Genomic DNA, 19,040 nt, shown 5'->3' on the forward strand with positions numbered 1-19,040 from the left:
AATGAAATGTAAAGAAACACTGTATAGCCTCAACATGGTTAAAACCATAATTTTGATATCATGGGATGGTCAGTCTTTGTATCCATAGTCTTGTCTATGAATTTGAGTGGTTCCGTTTCTTCACCCCGGTCCCTTAGCTTTTTTGCGAGACAGGGGCGGTGAGAATGCCTTGTTATTGTTTCAGTTAAGGAGTGTAGCTTTAAAAGAAGCTAGGCTTGATAGCAGACCCCTCTTAGCCACACTGAGATCTGTCACACAATTAAACTCTTAGGCCTATCTCACTGTAGGCACTAGTCCATCGTCTTTACAGATACTATCGTACACTACCTTTTGTGTTCATTTAGGTTTAAGGCAAGATGTTACAGGGTGGTTTAACCGTGTTGGTAAACATGATTTGAGTTAATTTTTTTTAACGATTTTTGTAATTCTGTATTCTTGGATGTTTTGCAGTGATAAAAAGCCCACCGGCAATGAAGACATCCGACAGGCGAGAGAGAAACATGGCAAGAAAAATGTAAGAGCTCACACCTTACACTTTTTTTTTTTGTGATTCAATCTCAAACAAGGTTTATATTGGTATGAATAACCCTTTCATAAAGACCATGGGGGGGAAAAAAAATAAAGGGAGAGAGAACGTCAAAAAGCATGGGCCTAGTTTCAGAACACCGCCAACTTTTTAATTGAGTAGCTCTCCCTGATCTTACTTGACATTGCAGTTTGTGATGTTGATCTCTGAGCTGCTGTCTCTTCTGTCTTTTTTACACGTCACGATGAGTGTAATTTAACTAATTAACAGCTGAAAACAACGACCGGCATCTCTGATTGGCTCATCATTTAAAACCGTGTGAAGTTTCGGTCTCTCTAAGGTCAGGTAAAGTTCTATTATATCGTACTGGCGCCATAATTGGAGCACTATGTAGGGATAAATATGTGTGAAATTGTCATTGGATTGATGAGGGGGTTATTTGCCACCTTTAGTTTTGTCACCCCCCCCCCCACACAAAAACATAAAAAGCACAAAACATGCTCTGCTAGTGCATAATTCTAGTAGTTGCTGGCAATTACATTCCAGAATTAGTTTAACATGGTAAGAGAGCCATGTCCAAAGGGATGTTGAAATGAGAAACAGGGATTCTGATAATGGCTTTCCTCACCTCTCGTTGTGGGTGTTGAGGAGTTATCTTAGCCACGTGCCCCTCCGTCCACTCTATTGCAGAGCCTAGCAGAAATGAACTGGCAGTTCTATTTCCTCTGCTTTCAGGCCCTTGCTAATAAACCAGTGAGAGAGGGGGGGGAGGATAGGGAGAGAGTTCAAAGAACAGAGCTTTTAAATTCTCAAAGCAGACCTCATTAGATGTAGTAATGAGACAACTGGAGAATGCCAAGTGTGCTCGCCTTATCTACTTCTCACTACTGATCGCAGAAAAACTGTCTTCACTTAGCTAGTTCATGGTCATTTCTAGGTCTCTGTCATCAGCCACTACAGCTTCTGGCTGTGCAGCTTTATATAATGTCTGGGGCTCTTTGGTGTGTGAATTGGACGCCATTGCTCGTACAGTATAGTTAAACTGAGCTTGTAACTTGATTCATGTTAGGAAAATCTCTGCAAAATTGGTTGTCCTGATGACTGGAAGTGCAAAAGGCCCATTTCTTAGTATATTTTCCCTGTTTTGTTTCTAAAAGCATATTCAGTTACTGAGTAAGCAGTCGCTAAACCCCCAATCACATTTTTCTCTGACTGAAAACAAGAGGCATATTGCTGAGTTACTTTCAACTTTGGCCTGCCAGAACACTGACAAAATAACTTGAAGCTTATTTACGATGGAGGAATGCAGGACACCTAGCATGTCCACACTATTGAAAATGATGGAAATAAAGGTGCAGGCTGCTTTATCACCGCCATAGTCTTGAATTGTTTGGACATAGACTTTAGTGATGGGACCCTCACATTCTGGTTTATCTTTGTTTCGCATACTAGGAAGAGTTATTGTATACAGGTAAATATGGTCCGGCACTTCTTCACATCGTAGACACCGCACAGCGATGGCAGCTTGATTTGGGAACGGGGAGGAGAGGAGACTGATAAGTGAAGTATTTTAAACAGGTCGATGGCTTTGCCGCTGTATCTGCCCGGGGGAGGATGTCCATTGTTGAAGCGATAACGTGGCGTCTCATTAAAAATGATTGCAGCTCCTCTTGTCCCCCCCTGTAATGAGATCGGCACGGTCTACACAGACAATTTTTCCTCTAAAGAAAAAAACCTCAACCGAAATAGTTTGGTTGCATCTTTGTTTTCGTGTTTATTAGTCAGATCCTTTGTTCCCGAAATCTGCACTCTGCTGTTTCCCCTGGGAACGAAAAAGTCCCATTTTAATCTTTATTGCTGTTTTCTAGGGAGTTTAATCTTAATGTGATGCTCTTGTCCACCAGCTGGTCAAGGTCTCAGTCGTTGCTGGTTTGGGAGGAGGATAATGTGGTTCAACATTTTAAATAGGGAAGGAGAGTTGACGCGTTTATTTTCCCAGAACTGACACTAAAAACGTCAAATCAGATTCCCCGCCACAGGACTACTGATTGTTCGAGCCGTCTATCGTTTTCTGATTGAATACCATTGACTTGAACAGATCAAACACCTGAAATGAAATGGCGTTGACAGTGCCAACAGACCTTTGGAGTGATGTCTTATCACAGGCCCTCAATTAGTCCTGATTGCCACCTGGATATAAGAGATAAACACGTGCAGTAATGACACAGTTTGTGACATTATTCAAACACCTTTAATTAGGCAATTAGTCTATCTGCCATAATACGTGGGATTCCCTGGGCTAGCCTACCTTTAGTCTTGCTTTAGATACTCTTTAGCACCGATTTTTACCTTTTTATTTGTCTATTTATACCATCTACCTATAATACCCATTTGAGAGCAATTATTGGTAATTGTCTCATATCTCAAGCCACATTTGGAGTAATCCACTTTTACTGAGGTATTTGTAAATGGTGCTATCATGGTTGAATTCATCACAATGGCTGTGGTTTGCCCCCCGCAGGAGACGAAGCAGCCGAGCGTGGCCTCCTATAGCAACTTGTCTTTTGATGAGGTGGTGCGTGAGCTCATCAAGCAGAAGGAGGTGGTGAAAAAGAAGGACGCGCATATCCGTGAACTGGAAGACTACATTGATAACCTGCTGGTCCGCGTTATGGAGGATTCGCCGAGCATCCTACGGACACCCTACGAGCCCAACAGGAAAGCGGGGAAAATCTCCAAAAAGAAGTAGAGCCAAGGTAGAGAAAGGTCAAAAATAGAGGCTTGTAAACAGTAATGTCACGGCCTAGCCATTTTTTAAAATGTATTGTGGGTATGGAACAGAAAATGAACATAAGGGGGATTGACCAATGCCAAATCAGTCGTTTTTGATTTCTTTACAGAAACTGCATTGATGCAGCTTATAGGTTTTGTATGGTGTGATTTGAGTTTACACCAGTTTCCCCAGCAGAATATTATTGTGGAGTGAAGTACATCCGACGACATAAATATTTGACTTGCATTATAACTAACCCCATGGCTGTACCATTATGATAGGCAGACTAACCTCTGAATCAGTTGCTCTATGTCGATCCACTCATCCCTTTTAATTTTGTACCTCCTGCTCTGTTCTTTGCATGGCATTCCTATGTTTTTCAAATTCTGGTGAATTGAAAGAATGGGAAATGACATCGTGTATCTCACAAATTCATCAGAATACCTTAGCAGAAACCAGTGGGATTCAAATGAGCTATCACTGTGTTGACTACGTTCACCGTTTATTATGAGATGATGAAGAACAAACTAGTGGCGTTATACCATGCCTGATCGTTTCCCAAGGCCTTTAATAGTCTATCCATGTCATACACTATTAAAGGCCTTGGGAAACGATCAGGCATGGTATAACCCCACTAGTGCACTTTCACACACGTAACATGAAAATCCCAGACCGCTTCTGGAGCGGTTGTTTGAACATAGAACCACCATCAAGCTAGATTTGCGTTTTAACACCAAGGCGATCTAGATTGAATTAAATATTTAAAGGATGCACCTCTTCACCTCTCTCAAATCAGTTGTACTGAAAAATTGCACGATTTAGATTTAAAAAATAATAATGTCCTCGAGCTTCTAGTAAAGAGATACAACTTCTCTGATTGACTGAACTATGCCTCTTTTAGCCTTTCCAAGTGACTAAAATCTCTTGATTAGGTTGCTTTACTTTACTGACTTCATTGTCCCCATGGAGAAGTTTTGTTGCAGTGTCATGTACACGTTTAAAGTGGCGTTTTAAATACAAAACAAATTGACAATACAATTTTCATAACAGTTGCATACCAATAGAAAGAGACTAGCCTACTGGCCTTACTGGGTGGATAGGAACATTAGCCCGAGCTATTTAGGAGGGATATCACACCTGGCACAAATGATTGTCTAGTTGTGTTTTTCCTGCTGAGGGGTGCCCTATACCTGCGCCCAGAGAGGAGTAGTTCAAGTCGCTAGGTGTGGAACTAAGGTTACTATACCCCATTTATAATTGCTAACTGACTGGAGGAGTTTTGTTTTTAAATCCCCGACATTCATTCTCAACGTTAAAATGCATCGCTTGCGGTACGGTTTTGTGAAACATAAACATATCTTTCATATCAGTGAGAAATAATTTTCAAAAACGAAATGTTTATGGGGTTAGGGTTCCCACACGGCCATATTTCCATGTTACAGTGCTTTTTTACGGAAAACAGAAGGAAGACAGAGGCGTACCTGTGCTAATTAGATATCTACCTGTGAGTAAACGGAAGATGTTTTGGCTACCAGAGCCAATTTGCCAACAGAACATGTAAGGTCTTTGGACCACAAGGAGTAACCTTAGTCCATTATTAGGCTACGGTTGCTGTAGTATTTTAATAAAAGGGTCTATTTTTTTTATTTGATTGCATGCCTCACTTTTCCCCCCCAAAAATTATCCGTTAAACAGTTAATAAAATATATATGGCCTAAGTGTTAAAACGTATCCAAACAATTGTTAAGAAACCAAAAGGTAATGGTCTAGGGGTGTGGATGAGTGGATCTGTGTGGGTGTGCGCGTGAGTAAGGGCATGTTGCAGAGACTCAGTGCAGGTGGTCAGTCCAGATCAAGTGTTCCGGATTTTTTAAATTTAACTAGGCAAGCCGGTTAAAAACAAATTCTTATTTACAATGATGGCCAAACCCGGACGATGCTGGGACAATTGTGTGCCGCCCTATGGGACTCCCAATCACGGCCGGTTGTGATAAAGCCTGGAATCAAACCAGGGTCTGTAGTGACGCCTCTAGCACTGAGATGCAGTGCCTTAGACCGCTGAGCCACTCGGGGAGCACCATAGGGCGGCATTCTTTTGGCTTCTATTTAGAAATTGTCTCTGAGCCTGTTGGTATCAGACCTCATGCTCCAATACCGTCTCCCCGACGGTGAAGGGGTGACCCGCTTGTGGCTGGGGTATGTGAGGTCCTTGATCTTGCTGTGGGCCTGCCTCAGGCACTGTTTCGAGTAGATGTCCTGGATGGGTGGGAGCACGGTAACCAGCTGAGCTAGCAAATAATGTAACAAAAGTAGTTTTTGGGAATCACAAAATATACCAACAGGCTCTGCCTTTCAGGAATCACAGAAGCAAGCTCTCCTGGTGCACTGTTCAGTCATTTAGCCATTTAAACATTTTGTTTTTGGATAAACTCACTTTTTGCAATGCCCTCAATGGCTTCCATGCTTTTAAAATGTGACCTTGTCCGAGGGGTCGGTCTTGACAACACTTTCTATCTGTTGGAGTGCTTTGATTGCCCCAAATTCTGCGGTCGGGCTTAGTGAAGGGTCAATTGAATAGGGTTTGCAATTTTTAATAGGTCTGACATGAAAGCGTGAACCAACATATAGCCATAACAAATATGGCCGCTTGATGCGGTATTCAACCCAAATGCTCTTATGTGAATGTAGTCAAGTATATGTTTACCAGATGCTCCAGAGGCAGTCGTGTGCTGTTGGCAGTGGTCAAGTGGTTGAGTACTGCAGAGCATTAATGACTGTGTTTACACTTCAGACCAAGACGCAGGATTATGACACAAGCTCTACACTCTGCCAATCAGCCCGCCACTGCGCTTACTGCAATACAAGATTGTGTTGATATGCAGGTATGAACATGCTGTTATTGCCTGTCTGTGACTGATGTGAGCTTTTTGGCATTAGGATGGTTTGGACCTACAGTATCTGTTGACATTTGCCATCTTAGTACAAAAATATATTATTTAAAGGTACTCTTATGAGAGTAGGTACTACTGAATTTTTTTTACTCAAAGCATGCATTTCCAAACACGCATCCGAAAACGATGTGACACTGCATTCCAATTTTGTGACCTTGCAGTGAAAACTAAAAAAAATGTGTCAACACTGTATTCTCTGGTCAATTTTGATGATATGGAATGTGTGGGCATCGTGCAGGTGCAGAATGTAATTGAGTGGAGGCAAACTGAAGACAGTGCTATTGAAGCCTCCCTAATATTTACACCAAAGTTAATTCATTCAAAGAGCTACCATTGTCCAGCATATCAACTCTGAAGTCATCGCTTTTGGGTTTGTTATTTTAGATTTTTCAGTGACTCTTGATTTTGTTTTTAGGATCAAGCGCATTGTACGACCTTAATTTGCATTAAGTGTAGGCTCATACATTGTCATACAAAAATGTGTATAAACCATTGGTCAAGTTATTCTCGCTTTACTCTACTAGTATGGCTTTACACAGACAGAAAGATGAAGTGCAATCATAATTTAGCGACATGCTTAATATTCTATTGGTGTCCACAAATTGTTTACACTTTGAATCATTATGTTGTGTACTCAAGTGGAACACGTCTGAATGACATCCGTTCTACACTTGTGATCTGTCGTTGTTTGTCAACAGCGAGAAAATATGATTCCATTAGGTAGAAGTGGTTACATTTTTGTTCGTTTCTAGATTTACTGATTTCTTGCTTGAATTGTTTTAACTATTTTGACGGAAATATAATCAAGGTACCTAGCTACATAGCAATGCATTTGCAGGCTGATTTTTAATGTATTGATTTTGTTAAAATGTTACACTGCCCATTGACAGATCAAAGTGCTCTTGACTAATTGCTCTCCACAAAGGCTATCGGTTATATTTTACTAGTAATACACTGTGTACTAACTTAACACATCCAGAAAACCAAACTATCAGTACAGATTGTAACAAGGGCTCAAGTTAACCTGTTTATTACAATTTATATGTGATCATTCATGACATTTTCATGTTTTACTGAATAATTTGTCATACATCCTTCACACTGTCCAAAGCAAGGCCAAATATATAACATATCATGACAGTTTTACAATCAATGTAGGCTAACTCTGTTATGAAATGTTACCATAAATAGTACTATGACGACATAACAAACAGTATCAGCTTGTCAAAAAACGGACCACCCTCAATTTGAATAATTTGTGTCACCGTGGCGTATCGCTTCATAACACATACAATGTCTGTTCTACATAGCCTACACACATTCTGCTGTTACCTTTATTGCCAAGTATCAATGTATGCTTTAAGCAGGCAGTTGCCCCGCTCTGTACGTCGTCATATTTCTGAGTCTACTTTTCTTTAATAGTTACATACACTGTAATGCTTTTCAAAAAGGTTACTACGTCTTAGTTATTACTTTATTGCTGTAAGTAGGTCAAACTATTACTGTGTTACTGAAATATTTTCCCTCAAGATGTACTCACCTAATTAGCAGAACGGTTTACATTTTTGTCATGTTTTTTTTCTTTTTGTAGAATGTTGTGCCATTTCCAGTGTTATATGCTTGGTATTTTAGATTAATGTTACAAAAGTTGTGTACTAATTGTATTGTGACCCCTGTTGTGAACTATTGATTCCTCAGAAGTCTAAAACATTGACCACACTGAGTTGCATAGTCACACATTTGAGACAATTTTTGTTGCTTTTTCCTGTCTTTTGTCTACTATTTTTTTTATTTGGTAAACTTTTACTGTCTAATTTTTATATTCTTTATTTGTAAAGTTACTGGATGTCCACACATCAAGTCAGGATACAGCCCTAAGTGAACATGTGAGAATTTTACGACATTCCTTTTCGGAAGTTCAAAACCGCCAGAGGCTTCAATTTCAGAACTGTTTGGATGACTCACTCTACATTAAAAAGGGCTATCTCATTGCTTTTTTTTTTTTACTGCAAAATCGTCCCAATTCAGTCGCAGTAAAGTAGGACAAAGAGAATTTAATTGTATTCCACAAAATGCAAAAGCTGCCTTTTTTATAAAGCTTGTCCTAGCAAGCATCACTGACACACTTTTTTGTTTTCTTGCACCTATTGTGTACAGATTCTTAGCCTCTCTTAAATGTATTTTGTTTTTGAAAAAAGCTTCCCCCCCAATTTTTTTTATTCTCAATCTTTATCTAAATCGTCCTCTATTGAATGTAGGCTCTAAACTGTGCCCTCGTTCATTATACTGATTTATAATTAAGCAACATTTCTTCCTCATGTTTTAAAATTTGACCTTTATCCAGACCAGCTACTGTTTTTACCATAATTCAAAATGACTTCATGTACATATACATTATTCAGCTGTTTGTATTTGACTTTGAATGTGTTTTGATGCAACAGAAATTACTTTATCCAGAATAAGATGGGGTAACACACATGCTAACGAATAACAACAGATGTTTGTGTTGCGCCGTAAATTCAAAGGTAATTTGTTAGAATTTTTACAGCGACATTTATAGCAGAACTAATACTCTTGCTCCAATGAATCTTCCATTTTTATTGAAAAATGTGATGATAATGAAATCTCATGAATTCAATCATGTGAAAAAGCTAGGACAATATTATTAAATGTTCAAATGGCTGTATAGGATTGGGGGGGCATATTCATTTCATGCTAAATGAGGTAATAGGTGTTTTCTTCAGCATCCGACAACTAGGTTGATGTTGAAGTCTCACAATGTCTACATTGAGAGATCTCCATGGAGACAGCATCATTGAAAGCACTGAACTCCATGAAGGCTGTTACGCTTACAAATAAATAATACAACTATAATACCAGTTTCAAGCCCACAATCACTGTTTATGTTTAGTATTTAAAATCCTGTCATTGTGTTGCTATACAGCTAATATTCTAACCTTTTCTCCATTAGTTAATTCCATAGCACATCTTTGTACCTTTTACTTAGCACTCAGATAATGATTCACTAACTCTGCAGTTCGCTTCCATCCTAAATTGCATGTCAGTTATTTTTGCAATACAGCTTCATACAATTGTATCACTTTCTGTTTAGAGAGCCATCACAGTTGCTCATATATGTGTATGAAAAAAGAACAGTATTTGATCAAAATCGAGATTGTACAATAATACGAGCAGGAATGTCTCCAAACACCTCTTCCTTGTATGGTGGCAATGGCACTAAACTTTTCCTTATGCATTTCTTTAACCTTAGGTGCAGTTCACGAAGGCGGGTGTAAGTTTGCACAAGACAATACAATTTTTCACTTTATGCAAAAGTTTGTCGGGGTGTGAAGGCATGTGGGGTTGAGGGGAAAAATGTGGTTTGTTTGGAAAACTGTTGATTGTGATACTGAACAAAAAAATGAATGTCATGTCTATGTTGGCATACAAGGTATAATTTTGGGGACAACAATGCAGATTATGTAAAAAGCTAAGAATGGTGCTGCTTGACATGACTGCTTCAAAAGCTTTCAGTGTGAACTGTATGTTTATTGTCCATCTCTCACACACTGTCCCACCAAAAGCTGGTTGCTTCCTAACTATTTAAACAATTTTGGCATGTGGCATGGATGTACTTACATGAATGTGTTTAGAGTAGAAATGTTTTAGGAATTGTCAGTGATCCATTGGATAACAAATTTGGAAGCCACAAACAAGATGATTGCATTGCTCTTTTCAATAAATACACTGTACTTCTTAAAGAAAATACCAGTTGTTTTAATGAATTTACTAATGCAGCTATATTGCTTATTTTCAGGATTATTTCTAATACAATGTGCTTTTTCTGTATATAGGCACAAACAAAATACAGAAACAAATGTAGATGTACACTACACACCATTGTGAACAAATCGTTGCAAAAGTACAGTGAATTTGGCAAGTATTCAGACCCCTTGACTTTTTCCACATTTTGTTACATTACAGCCTTATTCTAAAATTGATAAAATTGTTTTCCCCCCTCATCAATCTACACACAATACCCCATAAAGAAAAAACAGGTTTTTAGACATTTTATCAAATGTATTTAAAAAAATAAATAATTCAGACCCTTTACTACTCAGTACTTTGTTGAAACACCTTTGGCTGCAATTACAGCCTCAAGTCTTATTGGGTATGACGCTTCAAGCTTGGCACACCTGCATTTGGGGAGTTTCTCCCATTCTTCTCTGCAGATCCTCTCAAGCTCTGTCAGGTTGGGTGGGGAGTGTTGCTGCACAGCTATTTTCAGGTCTCTCCAGATATGTTCGATCGGGTTCAAGTCCGAGTTCTGGCTGGGCCACTCAAGGACATTCAGAGACTTGTCCCAAGGCCACTCCTGTGTCGTCTTGGCTGTGTGCTTAGGGTCATTGTCCTGTTGGAAGGGACCTTTTCTATTGACCGGTGTTTGCCTTTCCAAATCATGTCCAATCAATTGAATTTACCTCCGGTGGACTCCAATCAAGTTGTAGAAACATCTCATGGATGATCAATGGAAACAGGATGCACCTGAGCTCAATGTCTTGTCTTTTTAGCAAAGGGTCTGAATACTTATGTAAACAAGGCATTTCTGTTTATTTGAAATAAATGTGCAAAAACTTTGAAAACCCTGTTTTCCCTTTGTCATTATGGGGTGTTGTGTGTCGATTGGTGAGAACAATTATTTAATACATTTTAGAATAAGGCTGTAACGTAGCAAAATGTTGAAAAAGTGAAGGGGTCTGAATACTTTCCGAATGCACTGTACATACATTGTAATCACCAGTTCATTGAATAAAAAGGAAAGTAATTTCCCTACATTCCATTCCTGTAATAATAGTCCTTATACACATTTCAGTATACAATGCAGTACTCAGATTTCATGAATAGAACTGTATTTGTGTTGGATTTCTTGTCCAACTTTCTGTGCCTACCGTTGAGTGGCTGTTTTTGTTCCGGAGAAATTCCCATGCCTTCCCTGGAAAAAACGAGTGGCTTGGTGAGACAATTGTGAGTGGTAAGGTTGCTCGTTAAACTTCGCATCTAATTTGCTTATACGTATAAGAAGTGTGTGTGAAATCATTCAGGAAAAGCAACACTTGTTCTGTTTACAAACTGGTGCTTATGTGGGCAGGTTTTGTTCCACCTTTCCAAATAGCAAGTTAACACATGACCCCTCTTCTGTCACCCCGGCCAGCACCCAAAGGCAGTAGGCTACATCCCAGCTCTCAGACAGCTGTCAGGTTAAAACCAAAGACTACAGTTTTACTGTTCAGTAGAGCTGTTCACGCTCAATAGAACTAAGAACAAGTGGCAAAGGCCCCTATTCAATCAAACTCGTTTTTAGGGTAAAACAAATTCTCCTTGCTCTCCGTGAATACATGTTTTGATTGTGGTATTCAACAAAATGTTTATTTTGTAATACCACGAAAATCATTAGTGAACTGTGGAATGAAGTTTTGACCTGCTCAAGTACAAGTATTTTAACAATAGGAACATGTTTGGTTGCAGACAACTAAAGCAAACCAATCTCCAAAAGGTTTTAACGAATAACATATTGCTTCTTTGAAAAAAGGCAATATATATATATATATATATATATATATACATATACACACACACAAGCCTATAATCCCTTATTGATGTCGCTCGTTAAATCCACTTCGATCAGTGTAGATGAAGGGGAGGTGACAGGTTAAAGAAGGATTTTTAAGCCTTGAGACAATATAGACGTGGATTGTGTATTTGTGCCATTCAGAGGGTGAATTGGCAAGACGGAAGATTTAAGTACTTTTAAACACTATCCTTTGTGTATCACCACCAGAGGACACCCAGCCAACTTGACACAACTGTGGGGAGCATGGGAGTCAACATTGGCCCGCGTCCCTGTGAATCGCTTTCGACACCTTGTAGAATCCATGCCCTGACGAATTGGGGGGGGGAAGCAGGGGTTAGACTCAATATTAGGTGGGTGTTCCTAATGTTTGGAATACTGTGTGTGTGTGTTTTAATATATATACACACAAATTATTTATCTATACTGAACAAAAATATAAACGAAACATGCATCAATTTCGAAGATGTTACTGAATTACAGTTCATATGATGAAATCAGCCAATTGAAATGTATTAATTAGGACCTAATCTATGCATTTCATGTGACTGGGAATACAGCTATGGGTCTCTTGGTCACAGATACCTTAAAAAAAAAATGGGCCTCACAATGGGCCTCAGGATCTCGTATTTCTATTTTTGTGCATTCAAATTGCCGTCAATAAAATGCAATTGTGTTCATTGTCCGTAGCTTATGCCTGTCCATGCCATAACCCCACCGCCACCATGGGGCACTCTGTTCACAACGTTGACATCAGCAAACTACTTGCACACACGACGCCATACACATGGTCTGCGGTTGTGAGGCTGGTTGGACGTACTGCCAAATTGTCTAAAACAACGGAGGTGGCTTATGGTAGAGAAATTAACATTAAATTCTCTGGCAACAGCTCTGGTAGACATTCCTGCAGTCTGCATGCCAATTGCATGCTCCCTCAACTTGAGACATCTGTGGCATTGTGTTGTGTGACAAAACTGCACATTTTAGAATGACCTTTTATTGTCCCCAGCACAAGGTGCACCTGTGTAATGAACATGCTGTTTAATCAGCTCCTTGATATGTCCCACCTGTCAGGTGGATGAATTAGCTTGGCATAGGAGAAATGCCCACTAACAGAGATGCAAACAAATTTGTGCACAAACTTTGAGAGAAGTACGCTTTTTGTGCGTATGAAACATTTCTGGGATCTTTAATTTCAGCTTATGAAACATGGGACCAACACTTACATTTTGTGTTTATATTTTTGTTCAGTGTATATACAATCAGCTCTTTGTTGCTCCGTTGGTAGAGCATGGCTCTTATAATGCCAGGGTAATGGGTTCGATTCTCTGGACCACCCATACGTAAAATGTATGCATGAGTGACTGTAAGTCCCTTTGGATAAAATCGTCTGCTGAATGGCTTATTATATTTTACAAATATGTTTTATCATGCTGTAATAATTATGATACTCTGTTGGAAACCATTACCCATAATCTTTCTGAGATGGGATTTACTCAGACTGGGGACTATGAACTGTGAATAAACTGTTCATTCACACCTCTTAACACTTATTATATGAATGTTCAACTGCTAACATATCCCAAGTTACTGAGTGTGTGGTGTGGCTCGTTTATATACTGCTTTTGGTTCATTTATTTTAGGTCTGTTATGCATTTTAAATCCTCTGTCAAGACAATCTCAAAGTCATTGATATGTATTTGTTGCTATTAACTTTTGAATTGCTGCATAATTTGGTATAGTATGTTTCATATGTCATAATCATTGATTAAATGGTCCTTACAGTATGTGTTAGGTGTCATCTGATCTAATGAGGAGCTAATTGAAACACTCACTGCTACCAATACACATTCATCAGAAGATAAAGTTTCACATAGGCCAAGCTTTGGATGGCAGGTGTCGCAAGGACACTTCCAAAAATGAAAGCCCGTTCGATCATTCTATTAGTGTATATTAAATTGCTGAAATTTTAGAATAATGACAAAACATGTTATGTATGAGAATAAGTGAATGGCAGGGGTAACAACAGCTTGGGTAGGGAGTTTGCCCACTGGACAGCACGGTGTGAAGGTAAAGAGGACACTTGCCAGAGTGGGGCCACATACAGGTCACCTGCGCTCCCCTTTAAAAATGGGTGTGTGGCGCGGTCGGGGATCAATATCACCCCGTACGAGTCGATGAATGGGGAATGCCCTCTGCAATCACGAAGACACTTAAGAGTGCCATCAGAAAGTATTTACACTCCTTGGCTTTTTCCACATGTTGTTTTACAGCCTGAATTTAAAATGGATTACATTTAGATTTTTTTTTTTTGGGGGGGGGGTCAGTGGCCTACACACAATACCCCATAATGTCAAAGTGGATTATGTTTTTTGACATTTTTACAAATTAGTATAAAATGTAAAACTGAAATGTCTTGAGTTAGTAATCATTCAACGGCTTTGTTATGGCAAGCCTAAATAAGTTAAGGCGTAAACATTTGCTTTACAACATAAGTTGCATAGACTCTGTGTGCAATAATAGTTTTGAACATGATTTTTATTAATGACTACCTCATCTCCGTACCCCGCATGCTGTTATCTGTAAGGTCCCTCAGTTGAGCATTGAATTTCAAGCACAGATTCAACCACAAAGACCAGGGAGGTTATGAGGTACAGTGGGGGGGGAAAGTATTTGATCCCCTGCTGATTTTGTATGTTTGCCCACTGATAAAGAAAGGATCAGTCTATAATTTTAATGGTAGGTTTATTTGAACAGTGAGAGACAAAATAACAAAAATATCCAGAAAAACGCATGTCAAAAATGTTATAAATTGATTTGCATTTAATTTGACCCCCTCTCAATCAGAAAGATTTCTGGCTCCCAGGTGTCTTTTATACTCTTAAAGGGAGTGCTCCTAACCCCATCTTGTTACCTGTAAAAAAGACACATGTTCACAGAAGCAATCAATCAATCAGATTCCAAACTCTCCACCATGGCCAAGACCAAAGAGCTCTCCAAGGATGTCAGGGACAAGATTGTAGACCTACACAAGGCTGGAATGGGCTACAAGACCATCGCCAAGCAGCTTGGTGAGAAGGTGACAACATTTGGTGCGATTATTCGCAAATGGAAGAAAGATAAAAGAACTGTCAATATCCCTCGGCCTGGGGCTCCATGCAAGATCTCACCTCGTGGGGTTGCAATGATCATGGGAACGGTGAGGAATCAGCCCAGCACTACACGGGAGGATCTTGTCAATGATCTCAAGGCAGCTGGGACCATTGTCACCAAGAAAACAATTGGTAACGCACTACGCCGTGAAGGACTGAAATCCTGCAGCGCCCGCAAGGTCCCCCTGCTCAAGAATACATATACATGCCCGTCTGAAGTTTGCCAATGAACATCTGAATGATTCAGAGGACAACTGGTGAAAGTGTTGTGGTCAGATGAGACCAAAATGGAGCTCTTTGGCATCAACTCAACTCGCCGTGTTTGGAGGAGGAGGAATGCTGCCTATGACCCCAAGAACACCATCTCCACCGTCAAACATGGAGGTGGAAACATTATGCTTTGGGGGTGTTTTTCTGCTAAGGGGACAGGATAACTTCACCGCATCATTTGACGGGGCCATGTACTGTCAAATCTTGGGCGAGAACCTCCTTCCCTCAGTCAGGGCATTGAAAATGGGTCTCGGATGGGTAATCCAGCATGACAATGACCCAAAACACACGGCCAAGGCAACAAAGGAGTGGCTCAAGAAGAAACACATTAAGGTCCTGGAGTGGCCTAGCCAGTCTCCAGACCTTAATCCCATAGAAAATCTGTGGAGGGAGCTGAAGGTTCGAGTTGCCAAACATCAGCCTCAAAACCTTAATGACTTGGAGAAGATCTGCAAAGAGGAGTGGGACAAAATCCCTCCTGAGATGTGTGCAAACCTGGTGGCCAACTACAAGAAATGTCTGACCTCAGTACTTGGTGGCAAAACCTTTGTTGGCAATCACAAAGTCATGTTTTGCAGAGGGGTCAAATACTTATTTCCCTCATTAAAATGGAAATCATTTTATAACATTTTTGACATGTGTTTTTCTGGATTTTTTGTTGTTGTTATTCTGTCTCTCACTGTTCATATAAACCTACCATTAAAATTATAGACTGATCATTTCTTTGTAAGTGGGCAAACGTACAAAATCAGCAGGGGATCAAATACTTTTTCCCCCCACTGTAGATGGGGGGGGAAAAAGAACAGCCACTAAATATCCCTTTGAGCATGGTGAAGTTATTCATTACACTGTGGATGCTGTATCAATACACTGTCACTACAAAGATACAGGCGTCCTTCCTAACTCAGTTGCCAGAGAGGAAGGAAACCGCTCAGGGATTTCACAGAGGTCACTTTAAAACAGTTACAGAGTTTAATGGCTGTGATTGGAGAAAACTGAGGATGGATCAACAACATTGTAGTTACTCCACAATACTAACCTAAATGACAGAGTGAAAAGAAGGAAGCATGTGCAGAATAAAACAAGACACTAAAGTAATACTGCAATACATTTGGCAAAGCAATTCACTTTTTGTCCTGAAAACAAAGGGTTATGTTTGGGGCAAATCCAATACAACACATTACTGAGTACCACTCTCCATATTTTCAAGCATAGTGGTGGCTGCATCATGTCATGGGTATGCTTGTAATCTTTAAGGACTGGGGAGTTTTTCAGGATAAAAAATAAACGAATTGGAGATGAGCACAGGCAAAATCCTAAAGGAAAATCTGATTGTCTGCCTTCTACCAGATACTGGGAGATGAACTGATCTTTCAGCAGGACAATACCCTAAAACACAAGGCCAAATCTACACTAGAGTTTACCAAGAAGACCGTGAACGTTCCGGGGTGGCCAAGTTACAGTTTTCACTTAAATCTACATGAAAATGTATGGCAATACCTGAAAATGGTTGTCTAGCAATGATGAACAACCAATTTTATAAAGGTTGAAGAATTTTGAAAATAATAATAATTTTGAAAATAAATAAAGACTCCCAGCTGTAATCGCTGTCAAAGGTGCTTCTGCAAAGTATTGACTCAGGTGTGTGAATACTTATGTAAATGAGACTTTTCTGTATTTCATTTTCAATAAATTGGCAAATGTTGTTTTCACTGTTTTCACTTTCTAATTATGGGGTACAGTGTGTAGATGGGTGAGAAAAATGTATTTTTAAACCGTTTTGAATTCAGGCTATAACACAACACGTGGAATAAGTCAAGGGGTATGAATAATTTCTGAGGTGAAATTTACTAGATGGATTAGGTGCTTTTGAGGGAGAATGTAGACCTATATTTGGGCCGCTGACCCAGACAAGGTAGATGAACAGGGGCCAGATGTCAATGTCAATCCCGCCCGCTATGGAGCCTCCATGGCTCCATACAAAAGATAGTTAGCTGATCTGAATCAGAGATATCAGGTGTCAAATGTGTCACCAGGGCCGGCCCTTGCCTTTTGGAGGCCCTAAACGAGACTTGGTTTCGGGGGGTCAAAACATTTTAGTGGCCCCCTACTTGACATTGGAATTTTTTTCAATTACACACGTTTAGCCATGAGGCATAGAGAAAATGTTGCAGTTTTAAAGCAAGTTTTGTACAAAATAATTCAAGGGGTGGAGAGAACATTTTGCAATTTTATAACTAACTTCCTGCAATTCTAATAATTGTATCATGGAGTGCTAATTTCCTGCAATTTTACATATTTTTCCATGGGGTGGAGAAAAACTTGTGTCGTTTTAAAGCTAATTTCCTGCAATTCCATACTTTTTTGCATTGACTTATGTCATGTTAATATGATATCTGAGTGAGAGTGACTAACAAAATCAATGGGGGCCCCCTGGACGTCAGGGCCCCTGAGCCCATGCCTTGTGTGCACAGTCGATAATTTGACCATGATTATTACAAGGTTTAGATTAGACTAATTTACCAATCAAAACAGTTGAGTGCCTGTCAGTGAGAGAAAAACTGCTGATGCACAACCAAATTTCTAAATTCCACCTTGCGTATTATACTATACTAACCCTGAACATGACTGAGTTCCCAAAAACATAATTCTAATTTTAAAAAGTAATAATTTTTGGTCGGGGGCCCCCGGCCGCAGCAGCTTACGTTCCGCTCACTTCAGCCAAGACCCGAGCCCTGTACATTGTGTCTCTATTGTCTGCCTCTGATCGCTGTCACACGTCTAGGATCAGGTGAACAAAGCCAGATGACACCCTGTAACCATGTCTCTCTGTAAAAGGGTCATGCTGAAGTAATGAGTATTTAACGTCTTTAAAGCTAAAAATGTACACACATTGACTTGTATTCCCTTAGGATCTAACTGTAGATATCCTGAAGTAACTGTTAGAGAATGCACAGTATTCAATGAGAAAGTGACATGGGTTTCATTTCTATGCTACTTGCAATTTACCCTTCCTTTTTTTTCATAACAAATTGAGCAGATATCACACAATTTATTGGCAATATGCGTATCATCGAGAAATAATGATTAAAATATAGAGCCTTTAGGAACAATGGAGCAAGAAAAGCACCTGCCAAGGACTGAGTCTGTCCAGCCTCAGTGGTCAGTGTGTCACGTTTCAGCTGGGCCTTTTGACTTTCTTTGTGGCTATCCATCCTGTCAGAAGCCATGGAAAATCTGCTCCACCACACCTTGACAGCAGCAGCGTCCCAGATCCATGCTCTATCAATGTGTAACTGTTGTGGCGAAACAGATTAAGCTCGTGCATCTAGGCCTACTCACTGCCATTCTGGAGGTGTCAGGAAAAAAACATCCTTCAGCAAGCTGGTGAGCGACTTCTCTCCTTATTAGCACTGTGTGACCAGCATGTGCCTGATGAGACTTATCATGCAAAAGCTATGAAACATGAGCTGGCTCAATGAGGAGACTACAGGCTGTAGTGTTTAGTCATTTATATCCTGTAATTGGCACCACAAAGGCTCTTGGGAGGGATTATATTAGTGTGAAACACAGTAGGAAAGCCAGTTTGAGTGCAAACTACAAGGTAATGATGATCTCATTGTCGACCAGGATTTTCATTAGGGGTGCTCATGATCTCTCAGACAGCAGGTCAACACTGAAGATGAGTTAACCAATGTTCTACATGTGACAGAAGTGACACTTATTAACTTCTAACCTC

At 39.8% G+C, this 19,040-nt stretch overlaps 1 protein-coding gene across 5 annotated transcripts in view; it reads left to right on the forward strand.

Moving 5' to 3' along the window:
• The window catches only part of LOC106604674 (rab11 family-interacting protein 2), a 34,095-nt gene extending 24,079 nt beyond the window's left edge, over positions 1-10,016 (forward strand). Inside the window, exons 5-8 of one of the 5 annotated variants that reach the window (XR_006770052.1) lie at positions 451-514; positions 3,048-3,282; positions 6,091-6,181; positions 9,522-10,016. Coding sequence is in view for 3 of the 5 variants with exons in the window: in XM_014199582.2 (XP_014055057.1) it covers positions 451-514; positions 3,048-3,275 (292 nt within the window). In the remaining 2 variants the exon portion in view is untranslated. Of the gene's footprint in view, positions 1-450; positions 515-3,047 lie in introns of all 5 variants that reach the window. The other 4 variants (XR_006770050.1, XM_014199582.2, XM_045719418.1 and 1 more) reach the window with 4 other exon arrangements.
• Positions 10,017-19,040: the final 9,024 nt, after the last annotated feature.

The sequence above is a fragment of the Salmo salar genome, chromosome ssa01, assembly GCF_905237065.1.
Source record: "Salmo salar chromosome ssa01, Ssal_v3.1, whole genome shotgun sequence".
Classification (NCBI taxonomy): domain Eukaryota; kingdom Metazoa; phylum Chordata; class Actinopteri; order Salmoniformes; family Salmonidae; genus Salmo; species Salmo salar.